The sequence below is a fragment of the Cannabis sativa genome, chromosome 8 (assembly GCF_029168945.1).
Source record: "Cannabis sativa cultivar Pink pepper isolate KNU-18-1 chromosome 8, ASM2916894v1, whole genome shotgun sequence".
NCBI lineage: Eukaryota > Viridiplantae > Streptophyta > Magnoliopsida > Rosales > Cannabaceae > Cannabis > Cannabis sativa.
This window is the reverse complement of record NC_083608.1, coordinates 44,399,890-44,424,851: the sequence shown is the minus strand read 5'-3', so window position 1 is coordinate 44,424,851 and position 24,962 is coordinate 44,399,890. Positions and strand designations below refer to the sequence as shown.

The window sequence follows — 24,962 nt, the reverse complement described above, 5'->3', positions numbered from 1 at the left end:
TAAGAAAAAATGTTGTATTTTTTAAAATTAATAAAACAAAATGTGTAATTTTAAAAGGAACAAATTTTTTTTGGGCCCCTGAGCTAGGTGGGCCCAAGGCAATGTGCCTAGCTCCGCCTCCTCGGGCCGGCCCTGACTTCAATATAGATGTTCTTAGTAATTAAATATTACTTTGATCGAGTTAGCTTACGTTGCAAAAAAAATATTTATTACGCAGAGATAAAAGAATTGAAATTAATACTGTGTCAAAATTTAATTAAAATTTATTTTTAATTTTTATTAAAATAAAAGGCCTCATTTCAAATTTCGCCCTAGGCCTCTCATCACCTTAAGACGGCCCTGTGTACATTTATTATAATTCCTGTGTATATTATTGAAAAAAAAAAACTACACTGCTATCCACATCATTTGAATTATTTTGGGTTGAACTTGTTGGTTTACGTATAATTTATGAATATATTGAGGGTTTTTTTTTTTAAATATTTTCTTTTTTAAAATGTTTTATTTATAGTTCTACGCCCTAAAATTTTTGTTTGTAAAAGTATATTTATAAATTTCAAAATTATAAAAATATATTTTACTCGGCAAAAAGTAAAAAAGAAATAATGAGAAATCAACATCACAACAACTTTAAATAAAATATAAAATACAAAAAAAAAAAAAAAAAAAAAAAAAAAACATCATAATAACTATAATACAACTAGTTATGAGGTTATTTCTCCTTCTTCAACAATAAATGGGCCATGGCAGGGAAGGGGCGACCTAAAAAGTGAGGTATTACTAGGAAAGAAAAGGCAGTGATGCAGTGGAATTCTCGACAACTGATTTAGACAGTGATGCTATAATGACAATCCAGAGCACAATGATCAATCAAACATTGAGATGGAATGAAAGAAATCAGAGATAAGGAATGATTTCTCCACGATAATGGATTCAAAGCAGAAAAGGAAATCAATCTTGGAAGAGGTCGTGTTCATTGAAGATGCTACAAGCATTCCTAAATTCCCACTTCCTATTCTGAATCCTTTGGAAAATAAGATCGGAGAGGGAGTGGTTTGTCTCGGTTTCAAAAAAAAAATGTGTCAAAATAGACAAAGAGGATATTGAGGATGAGGTGAATTATTGGGCATCTTCACTGGTTTGTTATATTTTGGGAGATAACCCTCTTTTGGGAGTGATAGAAGGTTTTTTTTAGGAGAATTTGGAAGACAAAAGGGATAGATAACGTAGGATTGTTGTCTCATGGATTTTACTTGATTCGATTTGATATAGAGAAAAGTAGGGATACTTTCTTGACATGTCAATCCTCTCGCGCTCCATGACATGATCCAGGAACTTGATACTTTCTTGAACGAATGAGCACTTCTCTCACTTTACATACAACTCTTCTTTCCTCAACTTCTAGAACACCGCAACCAAGTGTTCTCGATGCTCTTCTAAAGTGGCACTATAGACCACGATATCATCCAAGTACACTACCACGAACTTATTTAAGTATTAAATGGAAGACTATTCACGAGTGTATAGAATGTAGTTGGTGTATTTGTCAACCCAAACGACATGACACAAAACTCAAATGTCCCATATTGAGTAACACAAGTCGTATTTAGTTCTTCCCCTTCTGCAATCCAAACCTGATAATAGTCTGATCTCAAATCCAACTTCGTGAAGTATTTTGCCCCACTTAGCTGGTCAAACAGATCAACAATAAAAGGAATGGGGTATTTATTGCGTACAGTCACTTTGTTGAGGGCGCAATAGTCTATGCATAGTTTCAAGGTCTCGTCCTTCTTATTTTGGAACAACACAGGCGCACCAAATGGGGCCTTCGATGACTTAATCAACCCTGATTCTAACATCCCCGTTAACTGCCTCTTTAACTCCTTAAGTTCTAGGGAAAACAACTGGTATGCCGCTTTAGTTGGGGGCTTTGCACCCGGCACCAGTTCTATTCGATAATCATCTCCCTTCTTGGGAGGTAGCTTTTTTGGGAGTTCATCTGGCATTACATCTTTGTATTCATCTAACACCTGCCCAATTTCAAGTAGAGTGGATCTCCTCCACTTTTTCATCATACACAACGGGAGCGATGATAAATGTTGGCCTCTTCTTTTTCAGGCCCCTCTTCAGTTGTAAGGTCGATAGAAGATTGACTTTTGGGGGTTGTCTTACTTTTGCGGGAACCATTGAAGGTTTCTTACCCATGATAAGTAAATTTCCTGTTGCTAGAATAGGAGTGGCCCTTTTCTCACCTAGAAACTTCATTCCTAATACCACATCAAAGTCATCCATGTGAACCGCTACGAGGTCCAGTTGCCCCTCCCATCCGTTAATCTTAATATTCACTTTCTTAGCCACTCCAATCATTGCCATGGCCTTTGAATTGACTGCTTTCATGCAGCCCGTATCCTTCTCCAGTTTCAGGCCCATCCTCTTGGCTTCGGTTTTGGAAATGAAGTTTTGTGTTGTGCCAGTATCAATCAACACGCTCTTGGCCTACTTTCCATTTAAAGTGGCTTGTAAAAACATCAATCCCTTCCCAAGGGCTTTCTTTCCTCTCGTGCCATGCTTCTTGAGAGCATTCAACAATTTCTCGTGTGCACATAGTCTTCATCTTCATCTTCTTCCCATAATCCATGCTCCTCTTGAGAAATGGATGCCTTTATGGTACTTAACTTGGACTGGTGGGGGAAATCAGCCACCCTGTGTGGGCCTTGACAAAGCCAACACTTAAGGGGCTTCTTCCCCGTAGTAGCATTATTCTTAGAGGAGAAACTAGATTCGGCAGTCTTCTTATCCCTTCCCCCACTTTTTCCCTTCCACTAATTCCCCAACTTCTTACTCCCAGCATTATTGGAGATGGTCTGGGGATTCGACTTCTTTGCTTGTGAATTCTCTGAGGTGTAATCAGTCAGCCGCTTGGCCGCATCTTGAGCGGTGGCTAGGTCAAACACACGTTGCATTTGCAGCTCTTACTTAGCCCATGGCTTGAGTCCTTCAAGGAAATAGAAAATCCTATCAACTTTGTTCATGTCCTTAATATCGAGCATCAATCCAGAGAGCTTATTTACATATTCTCAGACTATCTCAACTTGCTTTAACTCTCTCAGCTGGAGTCGAGCCAAGTAGGCAATATTTTCTGGCAGTAATTGGGCATTCAATTCTTTCTTAAGGTTAGCCCATGTTCAATGGTGCACTTGTCACTTTGAATGTATTCGTACTTCGTCCTCCACCACAACTTGGCATCCCTGAATAAATACATGGTAGATGTCGCTACCTTTGCTTCTTCAGAGTCTGTCTGCACGACCCTAAAGTACTGCTCCATGTCAAACAGAAAGTTTTGGAGCTCCTTCGCATCCCTCGCCCCTCCATAGAATTTAGGCTCAGATGTTCTCGGACGGCCATACTCCATACCTCCGTGCCCTTCGATATTTTCCTGCTCTGCCGCTATCATGGTAAGATTTAGATTAGTTGACATTCCCGCCTACTCTTCCTAAAGAGTCGTGACAGACGCATGACAATCTTCTATTATATCATTGAGGGAGTCTTATAATGCGATCTGCCCATTCCCGCTACCTTTGATTCTTTAGAGTCTGTCTGCACGACCCTAAAGTACTGCTCCATGTCAAACAGAAAGTTTTGGAGCTCCTTCGCATCCCTCGCCCCTCCATAGCATTTGGGCTCAGATGCTCTAGGACGACCATACTCCATACCTCCGTGCCCTTCGATATTTGCCCGCTCTGCCGCTATCATGGTAAGATTTAGCTTAGTTGACATTCCCGCTTACTCTTCCTAAAGAGCCGTGACAGACGTATGACAATATTCTATTATATCATTGAGGGAGTCTTATAATGCAATCTGCCCATTTTGTAGGTCAGTGATAGCAACCTGCATGTCTGTTGTTTCTTGTTCTAACGCCCTGATGCGATCCTCCATCTGAGGTGCACGTGATATTTCGGTAGCAGCGTCTCTCTTCTCGATTGCAGTTACCCTAGCCAACAAGTTCGCATAGTCTTGAGCTAACGTGGCAAGTTATTATTGTTGTCCCGTTGTTGGCCCCAATTTACAAGCTTCAGAGGATAGATCCTTGACCTTCGCGTCTAGTCCATCTAGTTCTCCTACGCGCTTCTCAAGCACTTAAATTCTTTATGTGTTGCTCACCATCGTAAACGTGTTACCAAGCTTCCCTTTCTCTTGGCTCTGATACCAACTATCACAAGTCAGCTATTTGGAAACTCTCAAGTAGGCAGAATGTGCGGCACTTGATAACACACCATGCTAGCAAGTTAGCCTAAATGCGCATGCAGGCAAACAAGCTCAATGGATAGACAAGATACATGTCTCACACATGTATAGTGCTAATAAGAGGCATGAGCAAGAAAACATAAGTTATCCCCAAGGACCAATCTCACACAACTCACAAGTAAACATAAAGGCAAACAGTACACAATGGTCGAACAAAGACAACAAACAGTCATCACATAGGCAACATAGTAGCATGAACAAGAAGTATGGATAAACATCGCTTTATTATTATATGGCCTTGATAGGGAAAGGGGGTACACAGTTGGGCCCCTATCATGCTGGTAATAAGGTGTTTCATAAGTCACTCCCCCTAAAGAGCTTAATGGGGTTTCAAAGAATTTCAAGGAACATACATGATTTTAGCTCTCTATACATATGTGAATGGAATTATAAAAGAAAAGCTAATCACAAAAGTCACCACGAGGTACTTGGTACAAGACTTGAGTAATGATCAAGCACCAAGATTTGATTATGTTACAAAATAGCCCCTGGTGGGTGTGTTATGGGGCAGCATGTTATATACTAGGCACCACTAATGCCTTGTAGCAATGCTCATGCTATTAATAGTGTTGAACACCACTATAGCTGCAATATCCTTATTATTATAATTAAGTATCTGACCTCACATAATTTAATTTAATAACTATTATAAAATATCATTAACTATTTACAAGGTGTCACCTTTAAAGTGCTAAGAACCACTAATACCTAATAAGGATATAAAATTATTGTCAATATTAATTGTCATTCATGCTACTAATTCTATACACTATAAAAAAATTTCTTTTTAGTCACAACAAAATTTAAAACTGAAAAAGTTGTGACTAATTATAAATTATTATTTTTATGTTGTGACTAAAAGGTCCGTGGTAAAAAGTATTAGTCACAAAAATTACAATTTGTTGTGACTAAATGTATTTTTAGTCACAATACTTATTGTGACTAAAATTAAATTAATAACAACTTGTACCTAAATACTATGTTTTAGTCACAAGTAATATTTTGTTTTGACTAAAAATCACATTTAGTCACAAAAAAAATTATGTTGTGACTAAAAAATTATCAATAAAATAAAAATTTCCAATTTTTTGTAATATTAAACTAAACATTAATATTATTCTATATCACCAACTATTTTGATAAGTGGGAAGTAGGGGGAAGATTGGTTTATTAATTACTATAATTTTAACTTATGAAGCTAATAAGCTATATAGCTAGCTTACCAATTGTGTGCCTAGTGCCTATACTTGTACAGTGGATTAATGCTGAAGTCAGGGTCCGTAACGTTTTCCAAGTTGGTGAGAAAGGGGATTAAAAAACACAAGAGATATAGATTAATTAGGATTAATGTACACATTCAAGAAAATGCACGATGAACCTACCTCATATATATCTCAGTTTCTATTTATCTCTAGTGTATTCTAATTAAATATTAAATTTCACAAAATTTAATTTTATAATTATATATAAACTATCCTTATTTATAAAGTTTTACCTCTAGATAACCTAAAAACCTCTAATAACAATGCTCATAATTTAGTTATCAAAATCGTATAAATTCGTATACAACCATTGAGTTAGTTAGGAAGAAAAGAAAATGAGTTTTTAGTGTCTAAACTCTTTCAATTATCGTTTCAGTTATATTTAACTCTCTAAGTTTAAATTTTGGTAGTAAAATTCTCTAAACTAGTAAATCAGTAGTAAATTTAAAATATTATCCAGTTAAATATCTCTATATGTACAACTTATATATTTGGTTCAGTAAGTGAATTTGTCATTCCCTTCCCATTGAATGAATTCATATTTCATATTTATAGGAATAAAATAATGGTTATTCATTCTCATCTTAATGGGAGTTACATTAAGAGGGATTAATAACGAGCATTGCTATTAGGTACCAGTGGTGCCGAGCACCTTCTTAACATGTCGTTTTGCGATTGGCTAGCGATATTCCTTAAAAGCTATTATATTAAATTATATGGGACCCGATACTTAGTTGGACTAATAGCGATATTAACACATAGGAAGGTACTAGGCATGATGCCCTTTACCATTTCTCATTAATAACCATATTTTACATTTAAATAAATACGTGTGAGATAAGTGCATTTAACAGCCTATAATCAAAATAGTATAGCAGGCTTTGACTCGGTTAAATCATGTTGATTGCAACCATATTGATCTTTTGATCCCTTCATTTTATGCTTTTAATGAAATTTTCCTTCTATTTTTTTTTTTTAAAAAAAAAGAATAATAATAATAAAATTAGAAGAAATATTTTCTTTTGCTGAAAAAATTAGAAGAAATATTGTTACCATATCCACCTCCATAATGACAGTAAGTAATAGTTTATATAGTGCTATACTTGGCTGAAAAGTTTGGTCAAGGCAGAAACTCGTAATAAAGACGTGGTCCACAAATCAAATTATTATCTATTATTACAAAGTAAAAGAATACTATGTACCCAAAAAAAAAAGGAAAAGAATACTATGCATACATATATCACGATTCATATATGGATCATCTATGTAATACTTTTTCTTTGGCAGAAATCTATTCAATATTTATTTACTATATAAAGTCCACAAATTTGTTCGTTTATAATTTATATTATATTAAATCATGGACACTATAACTATTATGTGTTTATTATATAGTTGAATATTCATGGAATGTACTTCCTTGTGCTTTAATTATCCATATATAAATTTAATTTTTAGTCAGTTGTATACGTTTTATTAGTACATGCAGTAGTACGCATAATTAAGTGTTTATGTATATATATACATATATAGTACCACTATTGATGAGTAGTGACATATGTATGGTCAGTGGTCCTGGAAAAAAAAAACGTCCGTAATTAATAATTAAGTTTTTTTTTTGGCTTTGTTGCTTACGATGATTTACAAGTGAGCCCTTGTCATCCACATCATATAATTTTGATCTGGATCGATCGATTATATATGCAGCCAAGGCTGCTCTTTTTTTTCCATTTATAAATATTTCGATCTGCAGAATATATATAATATTGTTCTAGCTAATAATTAATTATACAAAAATGATTACAATTAGCTAGCTAGCTTTGGTGGTGATGACATCTTAATCCCATCATCATCAACTATACAGTTTTAATTGGATATTTATCTGTAGCAGTTATGTATCTTTATCTGTATTAATTAATTTATTATATAGATTGGTGTGCTTAATTATTATTATTCAAATTAGATCATACAAAATTGCATTGATTTTAGTGTTAGCGTCATTCTCAACTCAATATTAAAAACGCTAATATAGGGGCGTCACGTGCTTCCCCCTTAATTAATTTCCATTAAGGGATCAGCTGTGAAAGCTAATAATATCTAACTATTAATAATAAGCTAGCTCTTATTATCTGTTAATAATATGTGTGTGAAAATTATCCTAATTTTAAATATTATATTTAACAAATTATGAAGTTATATATGAAAATTAGAACGAAAATTATTCCTTACAATAAGAATAGTTATTGGGGTAATAGAAAGTACAACAGTATGCATGACCTGGGAATTAATAATTTCTAAATCATCTTATAATGGTAGCCATATTTTAAAGGAACATAAGTTTGTATGTTGAGAATAATTATAAATTAAACCACTAATAATTAGAATAACAAATTATATAATAAAATCATAGACAAGTGCATGTTGCATACAACGAGGACAAAACGTACGAAAAAAAAGGCCAATTAATATATATATATATATATATATATATATATATACACACAAACATAAATATATAAGAACACTCTCCCATTCTTCAAAACCAATGATTTAATAAGAATTTAGGCTAGTTTTATGTTTGCCTGTGGTATCCATTTATAGTTCCTTTACAAAAGAAATTTATAATAAGAGAGTAATGACAAAGCCTTTTGTTTTTTTTTTTAAAAAAAAAAAATAGAGTTTTCTAATATTAATAATGTATGGTTTTTACTGTATTTTAAATTAAATTATTATTCCAATAATAGATTCTGTCATCGTTGTTTGTATATGATTTTTAGGAATTAGAAAGTCTTGATTCAAATGGAAAAAAATTATAAATTTAGTACTGAAGTTAGGTACTTACTAAAATTTCAATCTTGTAAATAAAACATAACATAATTCTTATTACTTTTTACGATCAAGAATAAAAATGTAACAAACAAATTAAGAAAATAAAGGTCGTGCTGCATGTCATTTTTTCTTTTTTAATCATTGCAAGTAGTATTATTATATGGGGATAAAAATCAGCTCTGATAATTCTTTGTTTGTAAGCTATATTTCATTATTATTTGTAGTGTAAGGTCTTTACCTCTAAAAGGAAGTGGCTCCAAAAGTTTGTTACCTCATTATTTATTGGCATGTTTCTCAAAAGGGAACCCATAAATTTCAACTTTATTGATTGAACTTAACTCAACCTGCAAATCACTTATTGTACATAAATATAATTTACCGTACCATATATTTAAGCATATTTACCCCTATCTAGCTAGCTATATACATGACACATATATGCATGTCAATCATTCATGAACTTGTATACATGACACATACAATTATAAACATTGTAAAACCCAACTTAAATATTAATCTCACTATAATATACCAAACATTTTGACAGAAAAAAAGTGGGTATTAGTATTAGCTACTATATATATACATATATATATATATATATATGAAATTATGAATATGTTGAAGAAATTATTATTAAGCGATGAGGAAGATAAGATGAATGAAGGGCACATGGAAAAAGCTAATAAAGCGTCACATGAGAGATGCTTTAGCTTCATTATGTGGGGAGAGAGCCCCATTTAGGCCAACTATCTCTATCATTCCTAAACTAAGTTCCAAGATGCATTATTCCATATCACTTGGCCATCGTTGGCAGTGGCACATGACATTCTCCCTCACAATGCACCATGTGAGTTTGCACCCCATTTAATTTAATTTCAATACTTGTAGAAATATATATATTAAAAAAAAAATATCATATAATGGGGTCCTAATTAAGTCAAGAGAAGGGCCTTTTTTAAAATTTGTATATGGGAAACTGTATATACGGTCATATAGAGGAAAAGAGATTCAAAAGCAAGCTATAAAGTTAGGTTCCTTGTTCACATTCTAAGGAATTCCATAAAGGACGTTCCAAGATCGTGTGTTAAAGGCATATTTATATATACATATACACATATGGCTCATTCAATGTGGGCTAAGTCAAGATTCCCTCTTATCCATCCCCTTATTATTTCATATGAGAAATTAAGAGGTAATAGCCTTGTGATCTCTTAGATCTAATGATGATGATGATCACCTTGAGGGGTAAGGAAAGTAATGGAATTGAATATGAAAAATAGCTCTAATATTTTTCCCAATAAATTAAGTGAGAAGAACAAGTGCACATTTATGTCTAGCTTAAGGAAGAAGATAGTGTGATTGGGAGTGGAAATTAATAAACAATTACCAAATATAACTCAGCATGCTTAGATGATGGTACTGCAAAGTCATTAATTAACCCATAAAAAGCCTATCAAAGTCACGTGTACTAAGAATTTCCCTAATAAATAATTTAATTATATAGCTATTATAATAACATGATTAATAATATTTAAAGATAGTATTCCTAAAACTAAATTAAAAATAAAGAATATTGAGAGTAGTCAATCTATACAAATTATGCAATTGACAGGTAATTGGGATCCAAAAAGTCATCTATACATCACATGCCCAAGTCAAGTTTGATCCAATAATACATACATTATATATATATAGCTTTGTATATACTTTGTACTTACCGTATAATAATAATAATAATGATAATAATTTGAATATCTTGGGCATGAAACATTTACAAAAGAAATCTCATCCCTGAGAGTGTGGATCCTAAAGAGGATGATTATTTAAAACCAAGTTAGGTTTTCATGGGTCCCTCTAATCAATCCAACTCCTTCATTATATCATTCTAGTGGGACCTTCAATGTTTTGTTATGTGTCTTTGTAGCAGTAGTGGTAGTAGTACTATTTATTTATCACGAGTGATATCTCTGAAAGGGTCATATTGATTTTCAACATCCAACTAGTGTGTGCATAAATATGACTCTTTTAAAATTGGTCTGCGTTACATTATTACGGAGAATATATAAGGTACTACTATACTGCTAGGAAGGAGTAGTACCCTGCAACAGTAATCAGTAGAAAAGAAAGAATATATATTATTGGATTTGTAATATTATTAGAGAAATGTTGAATAGAGTAGTAGGAGTAGGAATATTATGGGCATTGGGCCTTAGTTGTGGATGAAGAGTCAACACCAAATCTCTTTTGCAGGGAGAAAAAATGATGAGAGGAGTAAGGGGAGAGGAGAGTATTGTATAATGATGATAGTGGTGGTGGTGACAAAGTCAGTGGTTGTTGGTACAAGATGTGGTTATGTGGCTTTGTCAGATTCTTGTTGTGTGGACCGCATGAGAATACATGCATTGTCCCAATTCATCATTTATGAGATGAAGAAAATCTATGTATATATTTGTGCAAGCCTTGATCATCACCACAATTTACATTCACATGGAAATCCTACCTTATTTATTGATTGTAATAGATTTCTTGAGATAACATATCTAAACATGGATGCTATTACAGCCCTTGATAACTCAATAAGTGTACAATTGGGCTTTATATCATTGGATGCTATAAGGGGATGTGGGAAGATATCTAGATATGTAAAGCCCAACTAATGTCTTGGTCTTGAACTTGAAGAAATGGCCTTCTTCATGGCCCAATTAGGGGATTAGAAAATTGGATATATTCCTTGTTTCAATATTATATAGCAAAATAATAAAATTTATTTTGCATTATTACTCAAAGAACCAAAAAAAAAATGTAAAATTAAAAATACCACTAAAATGATAATGAAAGGGTGATAGAGGGAACCATATGAAACCTAACTTGGTTATTTTGAATCATCATGTATATGTATAGGCTACTAAAATAATGAAAGATGGGCATACTTTAAACCTGGTGTAAGAAAGTGAGAAAGAAAGAAAAAAATACAAATATTAGGGTTTTTTTACATACATTTGGAATCTCTTAATTAATAAAATACGGAGAATTAGAGAGATATTTTAAACTAAAAACTTAAAAAATGGAATATACCTATAAAAAGGGTTTTTTATATATATTTAAATTTCATTCACTAAATAGTGTACTATTACTAGATACATTAGGAGTGTATACAATGACCAGATCTATTAGGAGTGTGTACTACGACCAAATGTATTAGGAGTATGTACTAAGTCTATATGCATGACAGAGTGTGTACTACGACTAGATACAAGGTCCTTATATTATGACCAGCTACAAGGTCTTTGCATCAAGACCAGCTACAAGATTCTTGTTACGACCAACTACAAGGTCCTTGTATTACGACTAGCTACAAGATCTTTGTATTATGATCAACTACAAGATTCTCGTATTATGACAGGCAACAAGGTCTTTATATTACGACTAACTATAAGATTCTTGATATTTTCTTATACCAAAGCAATAGATCGTGCAATAGGTCAAGTTAAAAACCATGGCCGTCTACTCATTTTTCAAATGAATATATTTTTCTTTGAACAACTTGAAAATCCTTAATTTATTTTTATTTATCTTTCATGAATAAGTGATTAATTTTATTATCTTGACTTAGTATATGGATAAACAAACAAAATATCATATTTTTGAGCTGTCCTGATTAATCACTTAAACCCCATAGGGGTGCATGTACAAGAAAGAGAGAAAAAATTAGAAAATTAGGGATTGAAAATATGTGATAGGTAATTGGGCAAAGAAAAACATATTTTTGAAATAGTAAAAAAATTGATGAATTTTTATTTTTTGAATTATGAAGTCTATTAAGCATAGAAACTCAAATTTTCTATGATGTGTTATTGTGAAGTTAATCACAGTCAATGAGATTTTTGTGCTTGTTATTTTGTTCTTTGCTTCTTCCAAATAAAATAAATATATTTAGAAATCAGTTGTTTCCAAGCAGACATCTGTGAAATATGAAAGTACTAGCCTATAACTAACTGATCTTAAAATAATGACTATAGTGAGATATTGGCCAATTTTGTGACTGGAAAACCCAGAAAGGTCAACATCCAAAAAATGTAACACTTGCAGTATTATATACTGTTGTTTCTCCAAAAGGTATATCTGAAACAAAATGGGATTATCTTCTTCTTTTGCTGTGTATTAATGGCAGCTTGCTCCTCTGTAACCGCTACTAAGCCCCAACCTCAATCAAAAAACATAAATACTTAAAATATTCTGAAGTGCACTATATTGATCTTGGCAAGGAATACATTGCACTCATGACTTTGAAGTAGAAACCCCAAGACTCATTACTTTCACTAATAGGCATTTGACCAAATGGGTTTTGCTCCACAAACTTCTGAACATCTTCAGCTGCAGACAATTTTTCCAGATAGACCCTAATATCACCTCCAGCACCTGCCATGTCACATTTTTCAAAAGTCATATATTATTTATCTTCCACTCATTAATCAGCTGTTCGTTTAGTAGACCTATCTAAACATATAGTTGTAGATTTTGCCTCTACCAAGAAGGTACCGCTGTCACCGAAAAAATGATTATAAGGGACATAGGCTTGACATTGAAATTCAACTAGTCACTCAAACATGATACATACTGGTACAACATTGAAAAATGATTTAAAGTTGTAGGGTACTTCAAAATTTTCATAAATTTTACACTGGCAGATAACGAGTTACCTAATGAATTGTCGCTCCAATTCTGAAAATTGTATGAATGAGGGAAGACTGCAGTATATGCCTATCACAGTGGTAGATATTATAAAATTACAAGTACAAATTAGGAAGAACAAAAACAAAGATGTCAGCAAGAATTTGTTACAAAATGTGAAAATGGAAGGTTAGCTATTAGTGAAAAGGACTTACAGGATTAAGCAATGCTTTGTAAGGTGAATCATCCAACAACAATGTATTAGTTTCATTATATTCCCCCTTCTCCCATGGAAGATCAGGGTCATGTTTTTCCCAAATTCTCCTCAGTTCCTTAAAAACCAAGGTCTTGTGTCTGTTTTCAAGAGTTCTGAACTCAGTTGCAGTGCAACGAGATAGATCCTGAAACAGAGCAGCATGTATTGTAACATGCAAGATAAGCAGATAATTATAACATATGTGAAACAAAAGGCATTGTAGAAAAAGCATATGCAGGCAGAAATCTAGGGAAAAATTGAAGTTACTTACCCAACAAAACAGCAACTTGTGTTTCATATCTCCCATTAGATAATCGATCACCTTTGAAGCGATTTTGCTTCAGCAAGTTAGTAAGAAATTGAAGTCAGTAATTGTAGCCAAACGTATTTTTTAATAATTAATGCATGCTAATATACCAAACTAAAATAGGACATAGAATAAAGGTTGAACAGTACTCAGATCTTGAGGACCATACACCGACTTCAAATCGCTCAAAACAGAAATTTAGGAAATCACGGCAAGATGGCCTACTGAAAACTGAAATTAAGAAATGATGGCACAATTAAAAGTAAGATTATAATCAATAAAATACAGAAAATAAGGACAGCAATAAATCAGTTTCCTCACTTGCCCGTCTTTTAATGTTTGTGTCTGCTTTGTACTCCTTCGGAGGAGGAGTAACTATATCAGCCAGCAATCCATTTATATCTAGAACTAGAAGCTTCTTTTTTGAACGTGTAAAAGGCATTCTTGGAAATGAAGTATGGAAAAACCCTGCCGTGGCATTTTCTCCATTTATAGTATTAACAATGCCTGAAGTATTAACTGCAGCCTTGGTGTTTATCTCACGAAACAGACTTAACGTCGTAAGTATAGTACTCAAATGGTCATCCCTGCTCGGGCAATCTACCTCGGACAGCTCTTGAACTAAAGTAGTGTTTTGAACCACACTACTTGGCTTTGTCTTCCTACGTCTCCGCCTTCTTTTCTTTCTCTTTACTAAAGTCAATTGTTCAGGATTCTTAGTTTTGTCAATATCCATCTCAAAGGACCTAACGACAGAAGGCTGCAGCGTTCGGTTGGCCTCAATCATTACTTTTACTTCACCATTGGACATTGGCAAAGAAGTTGTGTTCTTAAAAGACCTCACATTCTCCGTTGACTTTTCTATGGAATCCACCATAACTGGATTGATATGCATAAATGTTGACGCACCCTTGATCATATTCTCCTGCCTGTTAAGGCCCTGCAATTGTGGAAAACAAATACTATAACTATGCCACTAGAGATATCTATTATGGTTAATAGTCAGTAATGACCATAAACAAAATGAGAAAAACTCCATTCATATGTTTACATTTAGGAGACAAATTTCGGTGAACCTCCCACAAAATTAATAATCAAAGTGAGTCACTAAATTTTGTTCCACTGTAAATATTATGATTATGAATTAGTAAACATATTCATGTCCTGTACCTATATAGCTCTCTTTTAGAGGACCAAAAAAAACCGTAGATTTTAATGAAAAAAGCTAATAATACAATAAAAGCAGAAAAAACATTAGACAAAAAGGATTAAGATTCAAATTTCAACAAGTACTTTGCATGTGTTTCATTCCAGTAATCTAATAGCGAATAGTACATTGGCCAATGATAATAAAAACTGAGTCATAATCCTGTTCAAGAATCAAGCAATGAAACCCAGAAACACAAAACACAAATGTTCCAAACATTGGACTAAGCTAATTGAGCTACCAACGTTATCGGTTCCTATCTTAACTAAAGCACACCATTAATATCCAAAACTCAAATCTGCATTACTTTTCTCCCAAGAAAATTTAGCGAACCCGAAATATGAGGAAAGATTGGAAGACCAGAATAGAATCTCATAAAAGACAAAATAGATGAAATAAAGAGATACAAGAAAACATATACACATACATATATTGTCAACGTGAATTGAGATGGAATCGAAGAAAACAATGCAGAAAGATAGTTATTGAAAGAGGGAAAAATAGAGATTTGAAAAGGCTTGACCTTTGAGATTGGGTTGTCTTGTCGAAACGATGGTTGGGCTTCTGGAAGATGATGAGAGAGCGTACGATTGAGGTCCTTTATCGGAAGCTCAGGCGTCAGGCTCAGGATTCTCAAACACCAGACCCTTTTTTGGAGGCTCCAAAGATTTTTCTCACCTGTTTGGAAGTACCTTCATTTTTGGACTAAACGGTGCCGTTTTCGTTGATTGGACATTACAATTTACAAAACGCTTAACTTGGGGCTATGTTGAAAAAATACCTCTTTTATTCATTTATTAACTAAGGTGTGATTTGGTAACACTTTTATTTTCTAATTTTTTAATCAAAAAATAAAAGTAAAATTTTTGTTTTTAAAAATTTTGCTTTTGAAAAACAAAAATGCGTTCTGTAACCACTTTTGTTTTTCAATTTTAAAAACAGAAAATAAAAGTGTGTTATGTAAAGTTTATTTTCATTTTTATTTTTTGATTTTATTTACGTCGGGTCTAGGTCTGGGGTCGGATTTGGGTTCAAGTTAGAAGCCGGGTTCAGTGCCAGGGCTGTGGGGGGATTTGGGTCCGGGTCATGATCGAAGTCCAAGATATTGATTAAAAAAAAAAACTGTTTCAAAAATATTGAAAGTGATTTTTTTTTATTTTTAAAATTTTGATTCTCAATTAAAAAATTAAAAAGTAAAAATAATTTTATAGAACATGTTTTTAAAAAATATTTTCACTTTTTCAATTTTAAAAACAGAAAACTGATTAAAAAAGTGTTACCAAACAGCACCTAAATTTACCTTTAATTTTTATTTAATTGAAACATACCGCTTTATATATGTACTGTGCCCAAAATACCATGACATAAGGAAGTCACATGGAGAGTATCTTCAAGTGACATAAGTAAAATTAGTACAGTATTTAAAAAAAAAAAGGTAAAAATAATAGATTTTAAGAAAAAATGATAAAAATAAAATAAGACAATATAAAACAAGTATAGAGTCTAATAATATCCACAAAAACTTGTGCCCACAGCCCACTGGGCTAGTTGATACCTATACTTAACTCTTATGTCTCACAAACATTATAACCAAACACTAATTTAGAAGAGACATGGTTTTCTATTTTTCTTTGTATTTTTCTTTTTTTGAAATGGAAGTTCTTTATTCAAACCAACAACAATATTACATAGGATTAGGCAAAACGTTAGGATTAGGATTAGGCAGCTTTAGCAACAAGGCTTTACTAGCACAAGGGAAATTAACCCCAATCTGTATAACTCTAACTTTATTCAAATACTTTGATTAGCTAATACATAAATTACTTAATGTGTTCTTTTTATAAACAATATATTAACCAGTATATGGTCCTTCATCTACAATGGGCTGTGTCACCAAAATCGCACCAAACAACTAATAGTAAATGTCTTTCTTAAAATATAGAGTTTCGATACTGGATTGGCACCAAAAGTTCACATTTAAAGCTCCTTAAATTTATTAAATACTTCTTACTAGAGGGAGTCACCCATATTCGAACCCATGACCTTTTATCACTGGAAAGCAAGAGTTACCACTAAACAAGGTTGGTCATAGGGTGAGGCAACTGCAGACTAAGCCTCAGGCTCTACAATTTTAGAGGCCCAAAAAAATGAAATTTATATAATTTGTATATATGAAAATAAAATATAATATATATAATTTAGTTTAATATATTGCATAAAAAATTTGTAGCACTAGTAGTTAGTTAGAACTTAAAATGTATAATAATGACGAGATCATGGCTTCGATTCTCACTATTTATAGAGGTTATTAGGGTTCAATTTTTTTCTTTATTTGTTTAAGATAAGAATATAATATTTTCAAATATCTTCAGTTAATTATCTAAAATAAATATAATATAATATTTAAACTTTTTATTTTTTGTTCTATGAGGTGTTGAGAATTTTTTCTCAAAAAAAAAAATAAAATAAAAATGAATTACCTAAAAATGAATAAATATTATATTATATATATTTGATAAGGAGCAAGTATTATATTTAGTCAAAAAAAATATAGAAATTACTTTAATACATAGTGTATAGTAGCATTGTTAGGTGTAAATTGATAAAAAAAAATGGCTATCACAATAATAATAAATAAAACAAATATTTCAAAAAAAAAAAAATAACTAACGAGAATATTATAACTTAAAAAGTTATGAAAATATTATAACAAATAATGACAATATTATAACTTAACTAAAAAATATGTTTATTAATTATTACGTGTCTTCTTAAATTTATATTGTTAACACAGATTTTCGTTAACTAATAAATAAGTTTTTTTTTGTAATAAACGAACCCCAACAATAATTGATGATAATAGTAACAATAAATGACAAAAGAATTTAGGTGGTTTTGAAGTTAATTCTTCATATTCTACGAGTCTATTTTATTCAGGAATTAATGAATTATATACATAATACAATTAATTGTTTACAGAATGTATGGTAAGTATAATTCTGTTTACTTTCTCTAATTGACCATCCCTTGTTCCTTGAGTTTTGTCCCTATTTATAGAAATCTAGGATGACAGTTATTCCCTTGTGATCTTATCACTTGTAACCGTTCATGAAACGTGGATAATCCCCACGTTTCATATTTACTCAAATGAGATAATTACAAATAACTCTTCATAACTGCACGTTTAATTTTATCTATAGGCAGTTATGCTGACTATGTTTTATTAGAATATTTCTAATTAAGGAAATAAAATAATATTATTGATTCTGATAAATGAATATTTTATATTCATTGAATCTGGACAGAATCAATTACGTAATATTCTATATATGGTCAGATTTCTATATTCATTACCTGATTTGATTTCCTGAATTAATTGTCAAAATATTCTGACAATTAATGTGGCACGATATTGCGATGGAGTATCTCACCTATAAATATAGGGTCTCGGTCCCCGAGCTCCTAACTCATTCTGTTCATAACAGCAAATTCCATCTAAAGAGAGTTGAGAGAGCGAGGAAGCCCGATTACCCATGGTAGTCAATTTCCTTTGCAGATCAAAGCTTATGTGGGTTTGAAGCTCAAGATTCAATGGCTGGAGGTATTTCGATCCTTTTTCATAGTGTATATATGTTTGATTAATTCCGCACTTAATACTTAAACATATACATTACAGTTTATATATATAAATGTCTAACAGTTGGTATCAGAACGGTTTTTATCTCTGCCTTGATTTTAGTTTGAGTTTCATATATATATATACTCGTATATACAGTGTTTATATATATATTTAATTCAGTGTTGATATATATATTTATTTTCGTTTGTGTATATATTTATATATTCATATTCATTCAATCCCAATTATATATATACATATATATTTTCATACATATATACTTGTTTATTCATTCAGTTCATATATATATATATTCATATACATATATATATATATTTTTTCTTCATTTCATTACGTATATATGTTGTATATATATATATATTATTTATATATCTAAATGCTATATACAAATATATACATATATACATTTCATGTTTATATATATACATACAGTATTTTTATTTTTCTGTATATATATTTATATATATATTGTATATGTATTAATACATTCATATATTAATATAGATTGTTCTAAGCATGAAAATCCACTTTGAAAAAACAAAGAAATCTCAAAATTATTTTTCAGAAAATTTTGGTGATTTTTAAAGTCTTTGTTTTATGTATTTTCGATGCATAAAATCTATATGAATGTCTTAATTTTTGCATTTAGATTCATTTGGAATTGATTTCATGATTTTTGGAAGTTTAAGGAAATTTTATCATGTCGTTTATGGCAGTGTATTTTTCAAAAAAAAAAAAAAAAGGGAAAAAATTTCGATTTTTTTTTTATATATATTTTTTATTTATTTGGAAATATAAATTATTCTCCTATTGTTAATTTAGTCAATAAATTACATTCATTAATTTCCATTTTTAATTTAATACATATATTTAGAATTAATATGTTATTTAGTATAAACTGAAAATGGAAATTTGTTTTAATATGGTAATTAATTACATGATTTATTTAGGCATGTAATAATTGTGCAATTTGTATAATTGTGCATTTAATTATTTATTACCAAATTTATGTAATTTATTGTTTAAATTAATAAAATTTGAAAAATCTGCCATTAAGTATAGTCTTTAATTTTGCATTTAATTCATTCCATATAATTAATTGTACTAATTTGTATAATTACCTTATTTATACAAATTAATTATTAGTATAAATATTTAAGATATTATATGGTCATAAATGCATAATTAATTATATATTATGGAATTAAGCATTTAATTTATTATCATACAATAATTGTATTAATTTGTATTTATTTGGCAAATTTATGTTTAATGCAATTAATTTAGATTTGTATGATTTAAATGCTATACATAAATTCCTTTTATAGTGCTAGATATATTTAGAAATATTCAAACATTAAGATAGGTTGAATATTTTATATAGCACATTAAGTTTCATAAAACTTCATAAAATATTCATAAAACTTCCTAAAATGAATAAAATATGAATAAAATGTAAGTAATTTTGTGGTTTGACATAAGAAAACATGAATTTGGGACAAATGCTCATATCTAGAACGGTTTTTAATGATCTTCGGACGACCACACTAGGAGCATTAATCTCAGTGATTGTCTACTATGTTAATAACGAAATTACTTTTAGGTAGAGCCCAATACCTAATGTCAAAGTGAAAATATAATTTTATATAATTAGGGAGGAGCCACAGCATCCTTATTTGTATAAAATTATATATTAATTAAAATTCACCTTAATGGACATAACTTGTAATTAATTATATAGGTATAATAATTTTACCCCACAGGGATTTTATTATATTTGTATAATTAATTAGGATAATATGTTAAATTAAATTCTCTTAATTTACCCCACAGGGAGTTATGGGGATTTAATTTAATAGTGTTATCACAAATTTAATTAAAGATAGATAATAAACCTTCATTTTCCAAAACTAATTGTTTAATTAAATCTATCATAAAGTTCATCTAATTTTATTAAATTTAAAATTTAGCCCACAGCAATTTTGGATTTAGTAAAATTTTAATCTTCGATTTATACTTTGGTGTCTAGTGAACCACATAATTTTAAATAATTAGGGAGTAGCCACAGCATCCTTAATTATATAAAATTATATATATTAAGTGGATTAAGATCACATAATGGACATGAATTATGTGAACATAATAATCTTACCCTACAGGGATTTTATTATATTTACATAATTAATATGTTAAATTAAATTCTCTTAATTTATCCCACAGGAAATTATGTAGATTTAATTTAATAATTTAATCATAAAGTATAAAATTTTGAAACATTTATAAATAATTAAGTGTTCCATACCCTTCATTGAGATAGAAATGTTAAACTTTAAGTTTTTTATAAACTGTGTTAATCTATCATAATCTACATCTAAATCTAATCTTATTAATTTAAAAATTTAGCCCACAAGGAATTTTTGTTTAAAAAGATTTCATATTTAATCATGTTTATATATTGGTAAAAACATGATTCATTTAAACCTCAAAACTATATATGTAATTTTATTACATCACTATTCATAAATTTCTTCCATACTAGTAGAAAATTTCTTCCATAACAGTAGAAATTTTCAAAATTTATTCTGATAATTTCATCTAGCATATACAGTTTTTACTGTATAATTAAGAAAAATAAATCACACTTTATTATCACCAATAAATTTTAATTTATTGTGTATGAATTCATTCTAATATAGTTAATGTGATTATTAACACATAGTGGATTATTTTAGATTGTTATTCCACATTCATAATTTCTTGCAAGGTTTACAAATAAACCTAAGAAAGTCAGTAACTGTGAGCAAATTTTATCCACAGACAAGATAACTTCTCACATTTAGAAGTTTAAGGAACAAGCAATATAGTAGTGACTTTGTTTTAAAATTGGCAAAGATCTTTATGTTCCAAGATTCTATTGAAACTTGATTTAGACACATTTAGAGGTCTTTACTACAAATGATGTCACTCATAAAGATATGCAAGTTCAATCTGACAATAAGAAATGTGTTATTAATAAGAATTCTTCTACATTATAGCACCAAAAATTATGGAACATATCTCCATAAATAGAATAAATGTTAGTAAATGGTGGGGATCTTCATTACACTTGATTTTACTAACTTTATTTAGAACTTGTGTGAATTTCATCAAGAATATGTATTCCAACAAGTCAAAATCGGTGCATACTAGGATTCTATCATATTAGAAATCATACAAGTCAATTAATTTTGAAGACATGGACTCAAATTTTGCATCTCTTTTTTAACGATTACTCACATAAATAATTTTTCTACAAAAGTATGGATTTATATGTTTCAAAGACATTTAAATCTTAAGTAGAGAAATGGTGCATTTTGCATATTAAGATAGTGAGATCAAATATAAAATGGAGAATACTACATCAAAATTCGTGAGTATGGATAAACTCCCAGTGTATTTGTAAAGTTTCTTTAAAAGCATGGGTTCATTGCCCGATACATATGCTTGGTACACCCAAATTATAGTGTGTAACAGATTTAAGAAACTAAGCATTTTTTTGGACATGGGGTGGAGCCTACATAGCAAACTCCAATCTTTTCTAAATCTTTGTCTATTGATACTCAACAATGGGGTGTACATATCGAATCGTGTTCTAACCAAAGTTGTTTCTCAAACATATTTTGAGTTGTGATAAGGTTGAAAACTAACTTGATGACATGTACGCATTTTATAAATACCCATATATAGTTAGAGTACAATTGTCAAAGAAAAGATCTGGGCCCTAAACCATAAATGAGCATATTTCATTTGAAAAGTTATAAGGTTTAAGGGTTACATATTTTATTATCCATCTCACAACACTAGAATTGTGGAATTAAGAATTGACTTGATCAGTGGGAGTGATCAATCTAGGAACCTAGTTTTCGAGAAAGATCATTCATATTTTCTCAAACTTCCACCTCAAGTGTTAGATTAATTATGATTCACAACATCCCTTAAGATTAATGGTTATTGAGAATTCATAACTAATCATTAATAATATACAAGTCATTGGTAAAATTCTAATAAGTTATGTTATTTAGTAATTGCTTACAATTTCTAAAATAACATGTTATTGAACCATTTGCTCTTTTAAGAGTTTGTTGGTCCATCCTTAAGATGACTTATTAGAACAGTAAGATCAATGTTTTCTAGTGATTACATTTTGTACAATAAGAGTTCAACTACAATATTAATTTGAGACACAAATTAAATTATAGAATGATAAAGAATTGAAGTTGTAGTACAATATGCCATGAATGAAGAAATGAATATCTTAAATAGCAATAAAGTTTATCTTTAGTAAAGTTGTCTAATGGGGTGGAGAACATTAATTAAGCATAGGTTTTTTCACCAATAATATTCATTAGGCAACATTGAGAAACATAAAGATATAAAAGAATATTCATTGCTAAGAAGTTCATTTTGAACTAAGAATCAATAACAAATGAGATTTACATTCTCACTTGTTTTTATAAAAGATTCTATTATAGACCTTGGCATTTGTTGCTTGTTTCAATTCATTAATCAATTCCAAACAGTGAACTAGAGAAGAAGGTATACAGCTGCCATAAAAATTTTCCTCTAATAGTGGTGAACATATGCAAGCTTAAGGTGTCTACCTGTAGATTAAAACCAACATCTCACAAATTGGTATTAAATTATCTTTTCCTTTAGGTTTGAAAAGAGAATTATGAAAATAATTATATACCAGAAGGTTAGTGGGAGTAATGTTTGTTTTATACGTAGACAATATGTTACTTGCAAATGATGATAAAAGTTTTCTATATAAGTTGAAATAATTCATATCTCAAATTATTATTTTGAGATAAGGAATATAAATAATATATATAATTTTAATTAATTAGAGAGTAGCCACAGCATCTCTGATTAAATAAAATTATGTATTATTCATCTGATATAACTTTTATCTTTAAGTGTGATAAATTCAACTCGAACCAGCATCTGAAAAATGATCTGGAGTGAGAATAAATTAAGAACATTCATTTGCTTCTATTTTAGAAGCCTAATGTATGCCTAAGAGTCTGAATAAGACTTTGCATTACATTTGTTTCAGGATCGTTAAGTAGTATCAGAATAACTAAAGTTAAGACCACTTTATTTTTCATACAAAGTGATGAGGTATCTTTAAGATACTAAAAATTATATTCATACATATTTTAAGATGAATTGACCATCTGGAAATATAGTTAACCAATTAGATTCTAACATACTTCACTGGTTGTATTTATTAACGTAAATCAATATTTTATTACGTCCTTAAGATTACCAGTAAGTTATATTGTAGAGAATCTTGATTGTTATTTCACTATAGAAGTCAGATTCATTTATTGTTTTGAGGATACATCTCGTATGATGTATTATAGAGTTTCATAGTAGGCCTAGAGTTCAGAATTACAGTTTCATTAGGCCATTAAGAAAATTTTGCGATAAATTCAGCTACAATATTTATGGCTAATAACTCTAAGAGTACTGGTCGAAGCTAGCATATCGACATTAAGTATTTAGCCATAAAAAGGCGTGATAAGTGGTCATTAATCACGCAAACTGAATTGGGTGATCGCATAGATCCTTGACTAAAGGCATGCCGCAACACAAATTCAAGGATCATAAAGTAAATATGGGATTCAGTTAACCCATATGCAGTTTTTTTTATTTGTACAACCAAAAATTATTTAACGAAACTCTAATTTCGATATTTTCTCATATTTATGTGCACCTTAATTTCATCTGAGAAAATTATCGTAAGAGGACCTGAATAAACATAAGGGTTAGGGTTTATTCACTTAAGTACATTGCCACATAAAGTACATTGTTATATAATAAATATATCGTAATACATGGAAGATAATACTCGACTTATAATGAGGACATGTCGCTATGATTCGTATGTTTATTATATAATGAGGAACGTTTGGGTTTGAATGTTTTAGTTTAAATGCTGACCAAGTGGGAGAATATTAGAATATTTCTAATTAAGGAAATAAAATAATATTATTGATTCTGATAAATGAATATTTTATATTCATTGAATGCAGACGAGAATCAATTACGTAATATTCTATATATGGTCAGATTTCTATATTCATTACCTGATTTGATTTCCTGAATTAATTGTCAAAATATTCTGACAATTAATGTGGCACAGATACTGATGGAGTATCTCACCTATAAATATAGGGTCTCGGTCCCCGAGCTCCTAACTCATTCTGTTCATAACAGCAAATTCCATCTAAAGAGAGTTGAGAGAGCGAGGAAGCCCGATTACCCATGGTAGTCAATTTCCTTTGCAGATCAAAGCTTATGTGGGTTTGAAGCTCAAGATTCAATGGCTGGAGGTATTTCGATCCTTTTTCATAGTGTATATATGTTTGATTAATTCCGCACTTAATACTTAAACATATACATTACAGTTTATATATATAAATGTCTAACATGTTTCA

The 24,962-nt window shown here is 30.6% G+C and overlaps 1 protein-coding gene across 4 annotated transcripts; it reads right to left on the bottom strand.

Annotated features, from left to right (window-relative positions):
- Positions 1 to 12,295: 12,295 nt before the first annotated feature.
- On the bottom strand, positions 12,296 to 15,595 carry LOC115700817 (uncharacterized). Of its 4 annotated transcripts, none has more exons than XM_030628475.2 (7): positions 15,364 to 15,595; positions 13,955 to 14,573; positions 13,783 to 13,864; positions 13,598 to 13,664; positions 13,286 to 13,471; positions 13,100 to 13,160; positions 12,296 to 12,818 (listed from the first exon to the last, which is right to left on the bottom strand). In XM_030628475.2, the coding sequence occupies exons 2-7, from the start codon at positions 14,550 to 14,552 to the stop codon at positions 12,646 to 12,648; spliced, it is 1,167 nt and encodes a 388-aa protein (XP_030484335.2). In that variant the 5' UTR covers positions 14,553 to 14,573; positions 15,364 to 15,595; the 3' UTR covers positions 12,296 to 12,645. The 4 variants fall into 4 exon arrangements, with proteins under 4 accessions (XP_030484335.2, XP_060958985.1, XP_060958982.1 ...); XM_061103002.1 differs by having other exon boundaries at positions 15,268 to 15,590; XM_061102999.1 differs by having other exon boundaries at positions 13,286 to 13,664.
- Between the last annotated feature and the right edge of the window lie 9,367 nt (positions 15,596 to 24,962).

Bases quoted from the DNA above. Each gene is read 5' to 3' on its own strand.
- LOC115700817 (XM_061102999.1), bottom strand. From the start codon at position 14,552: ATGATCAAGGGTGCGTCAACATTTATGCATATCAATCCAGTTATGGTG. The intron at 13,865-13,954 runs GTGAGGAAACTG...TCTTAATTTCAG, and splicing joins AAACATTAAAAGACGGGCAA to TTTTCAGTAGGCCATCTTGC. The intron at 13,665-13,782 runs GTACTGTTCAAC...AACTTGCTGAAG, and splicing joins GTATGGTCCTCAAGATCTGA to CAAAATCGCTTCAAAGGTGA.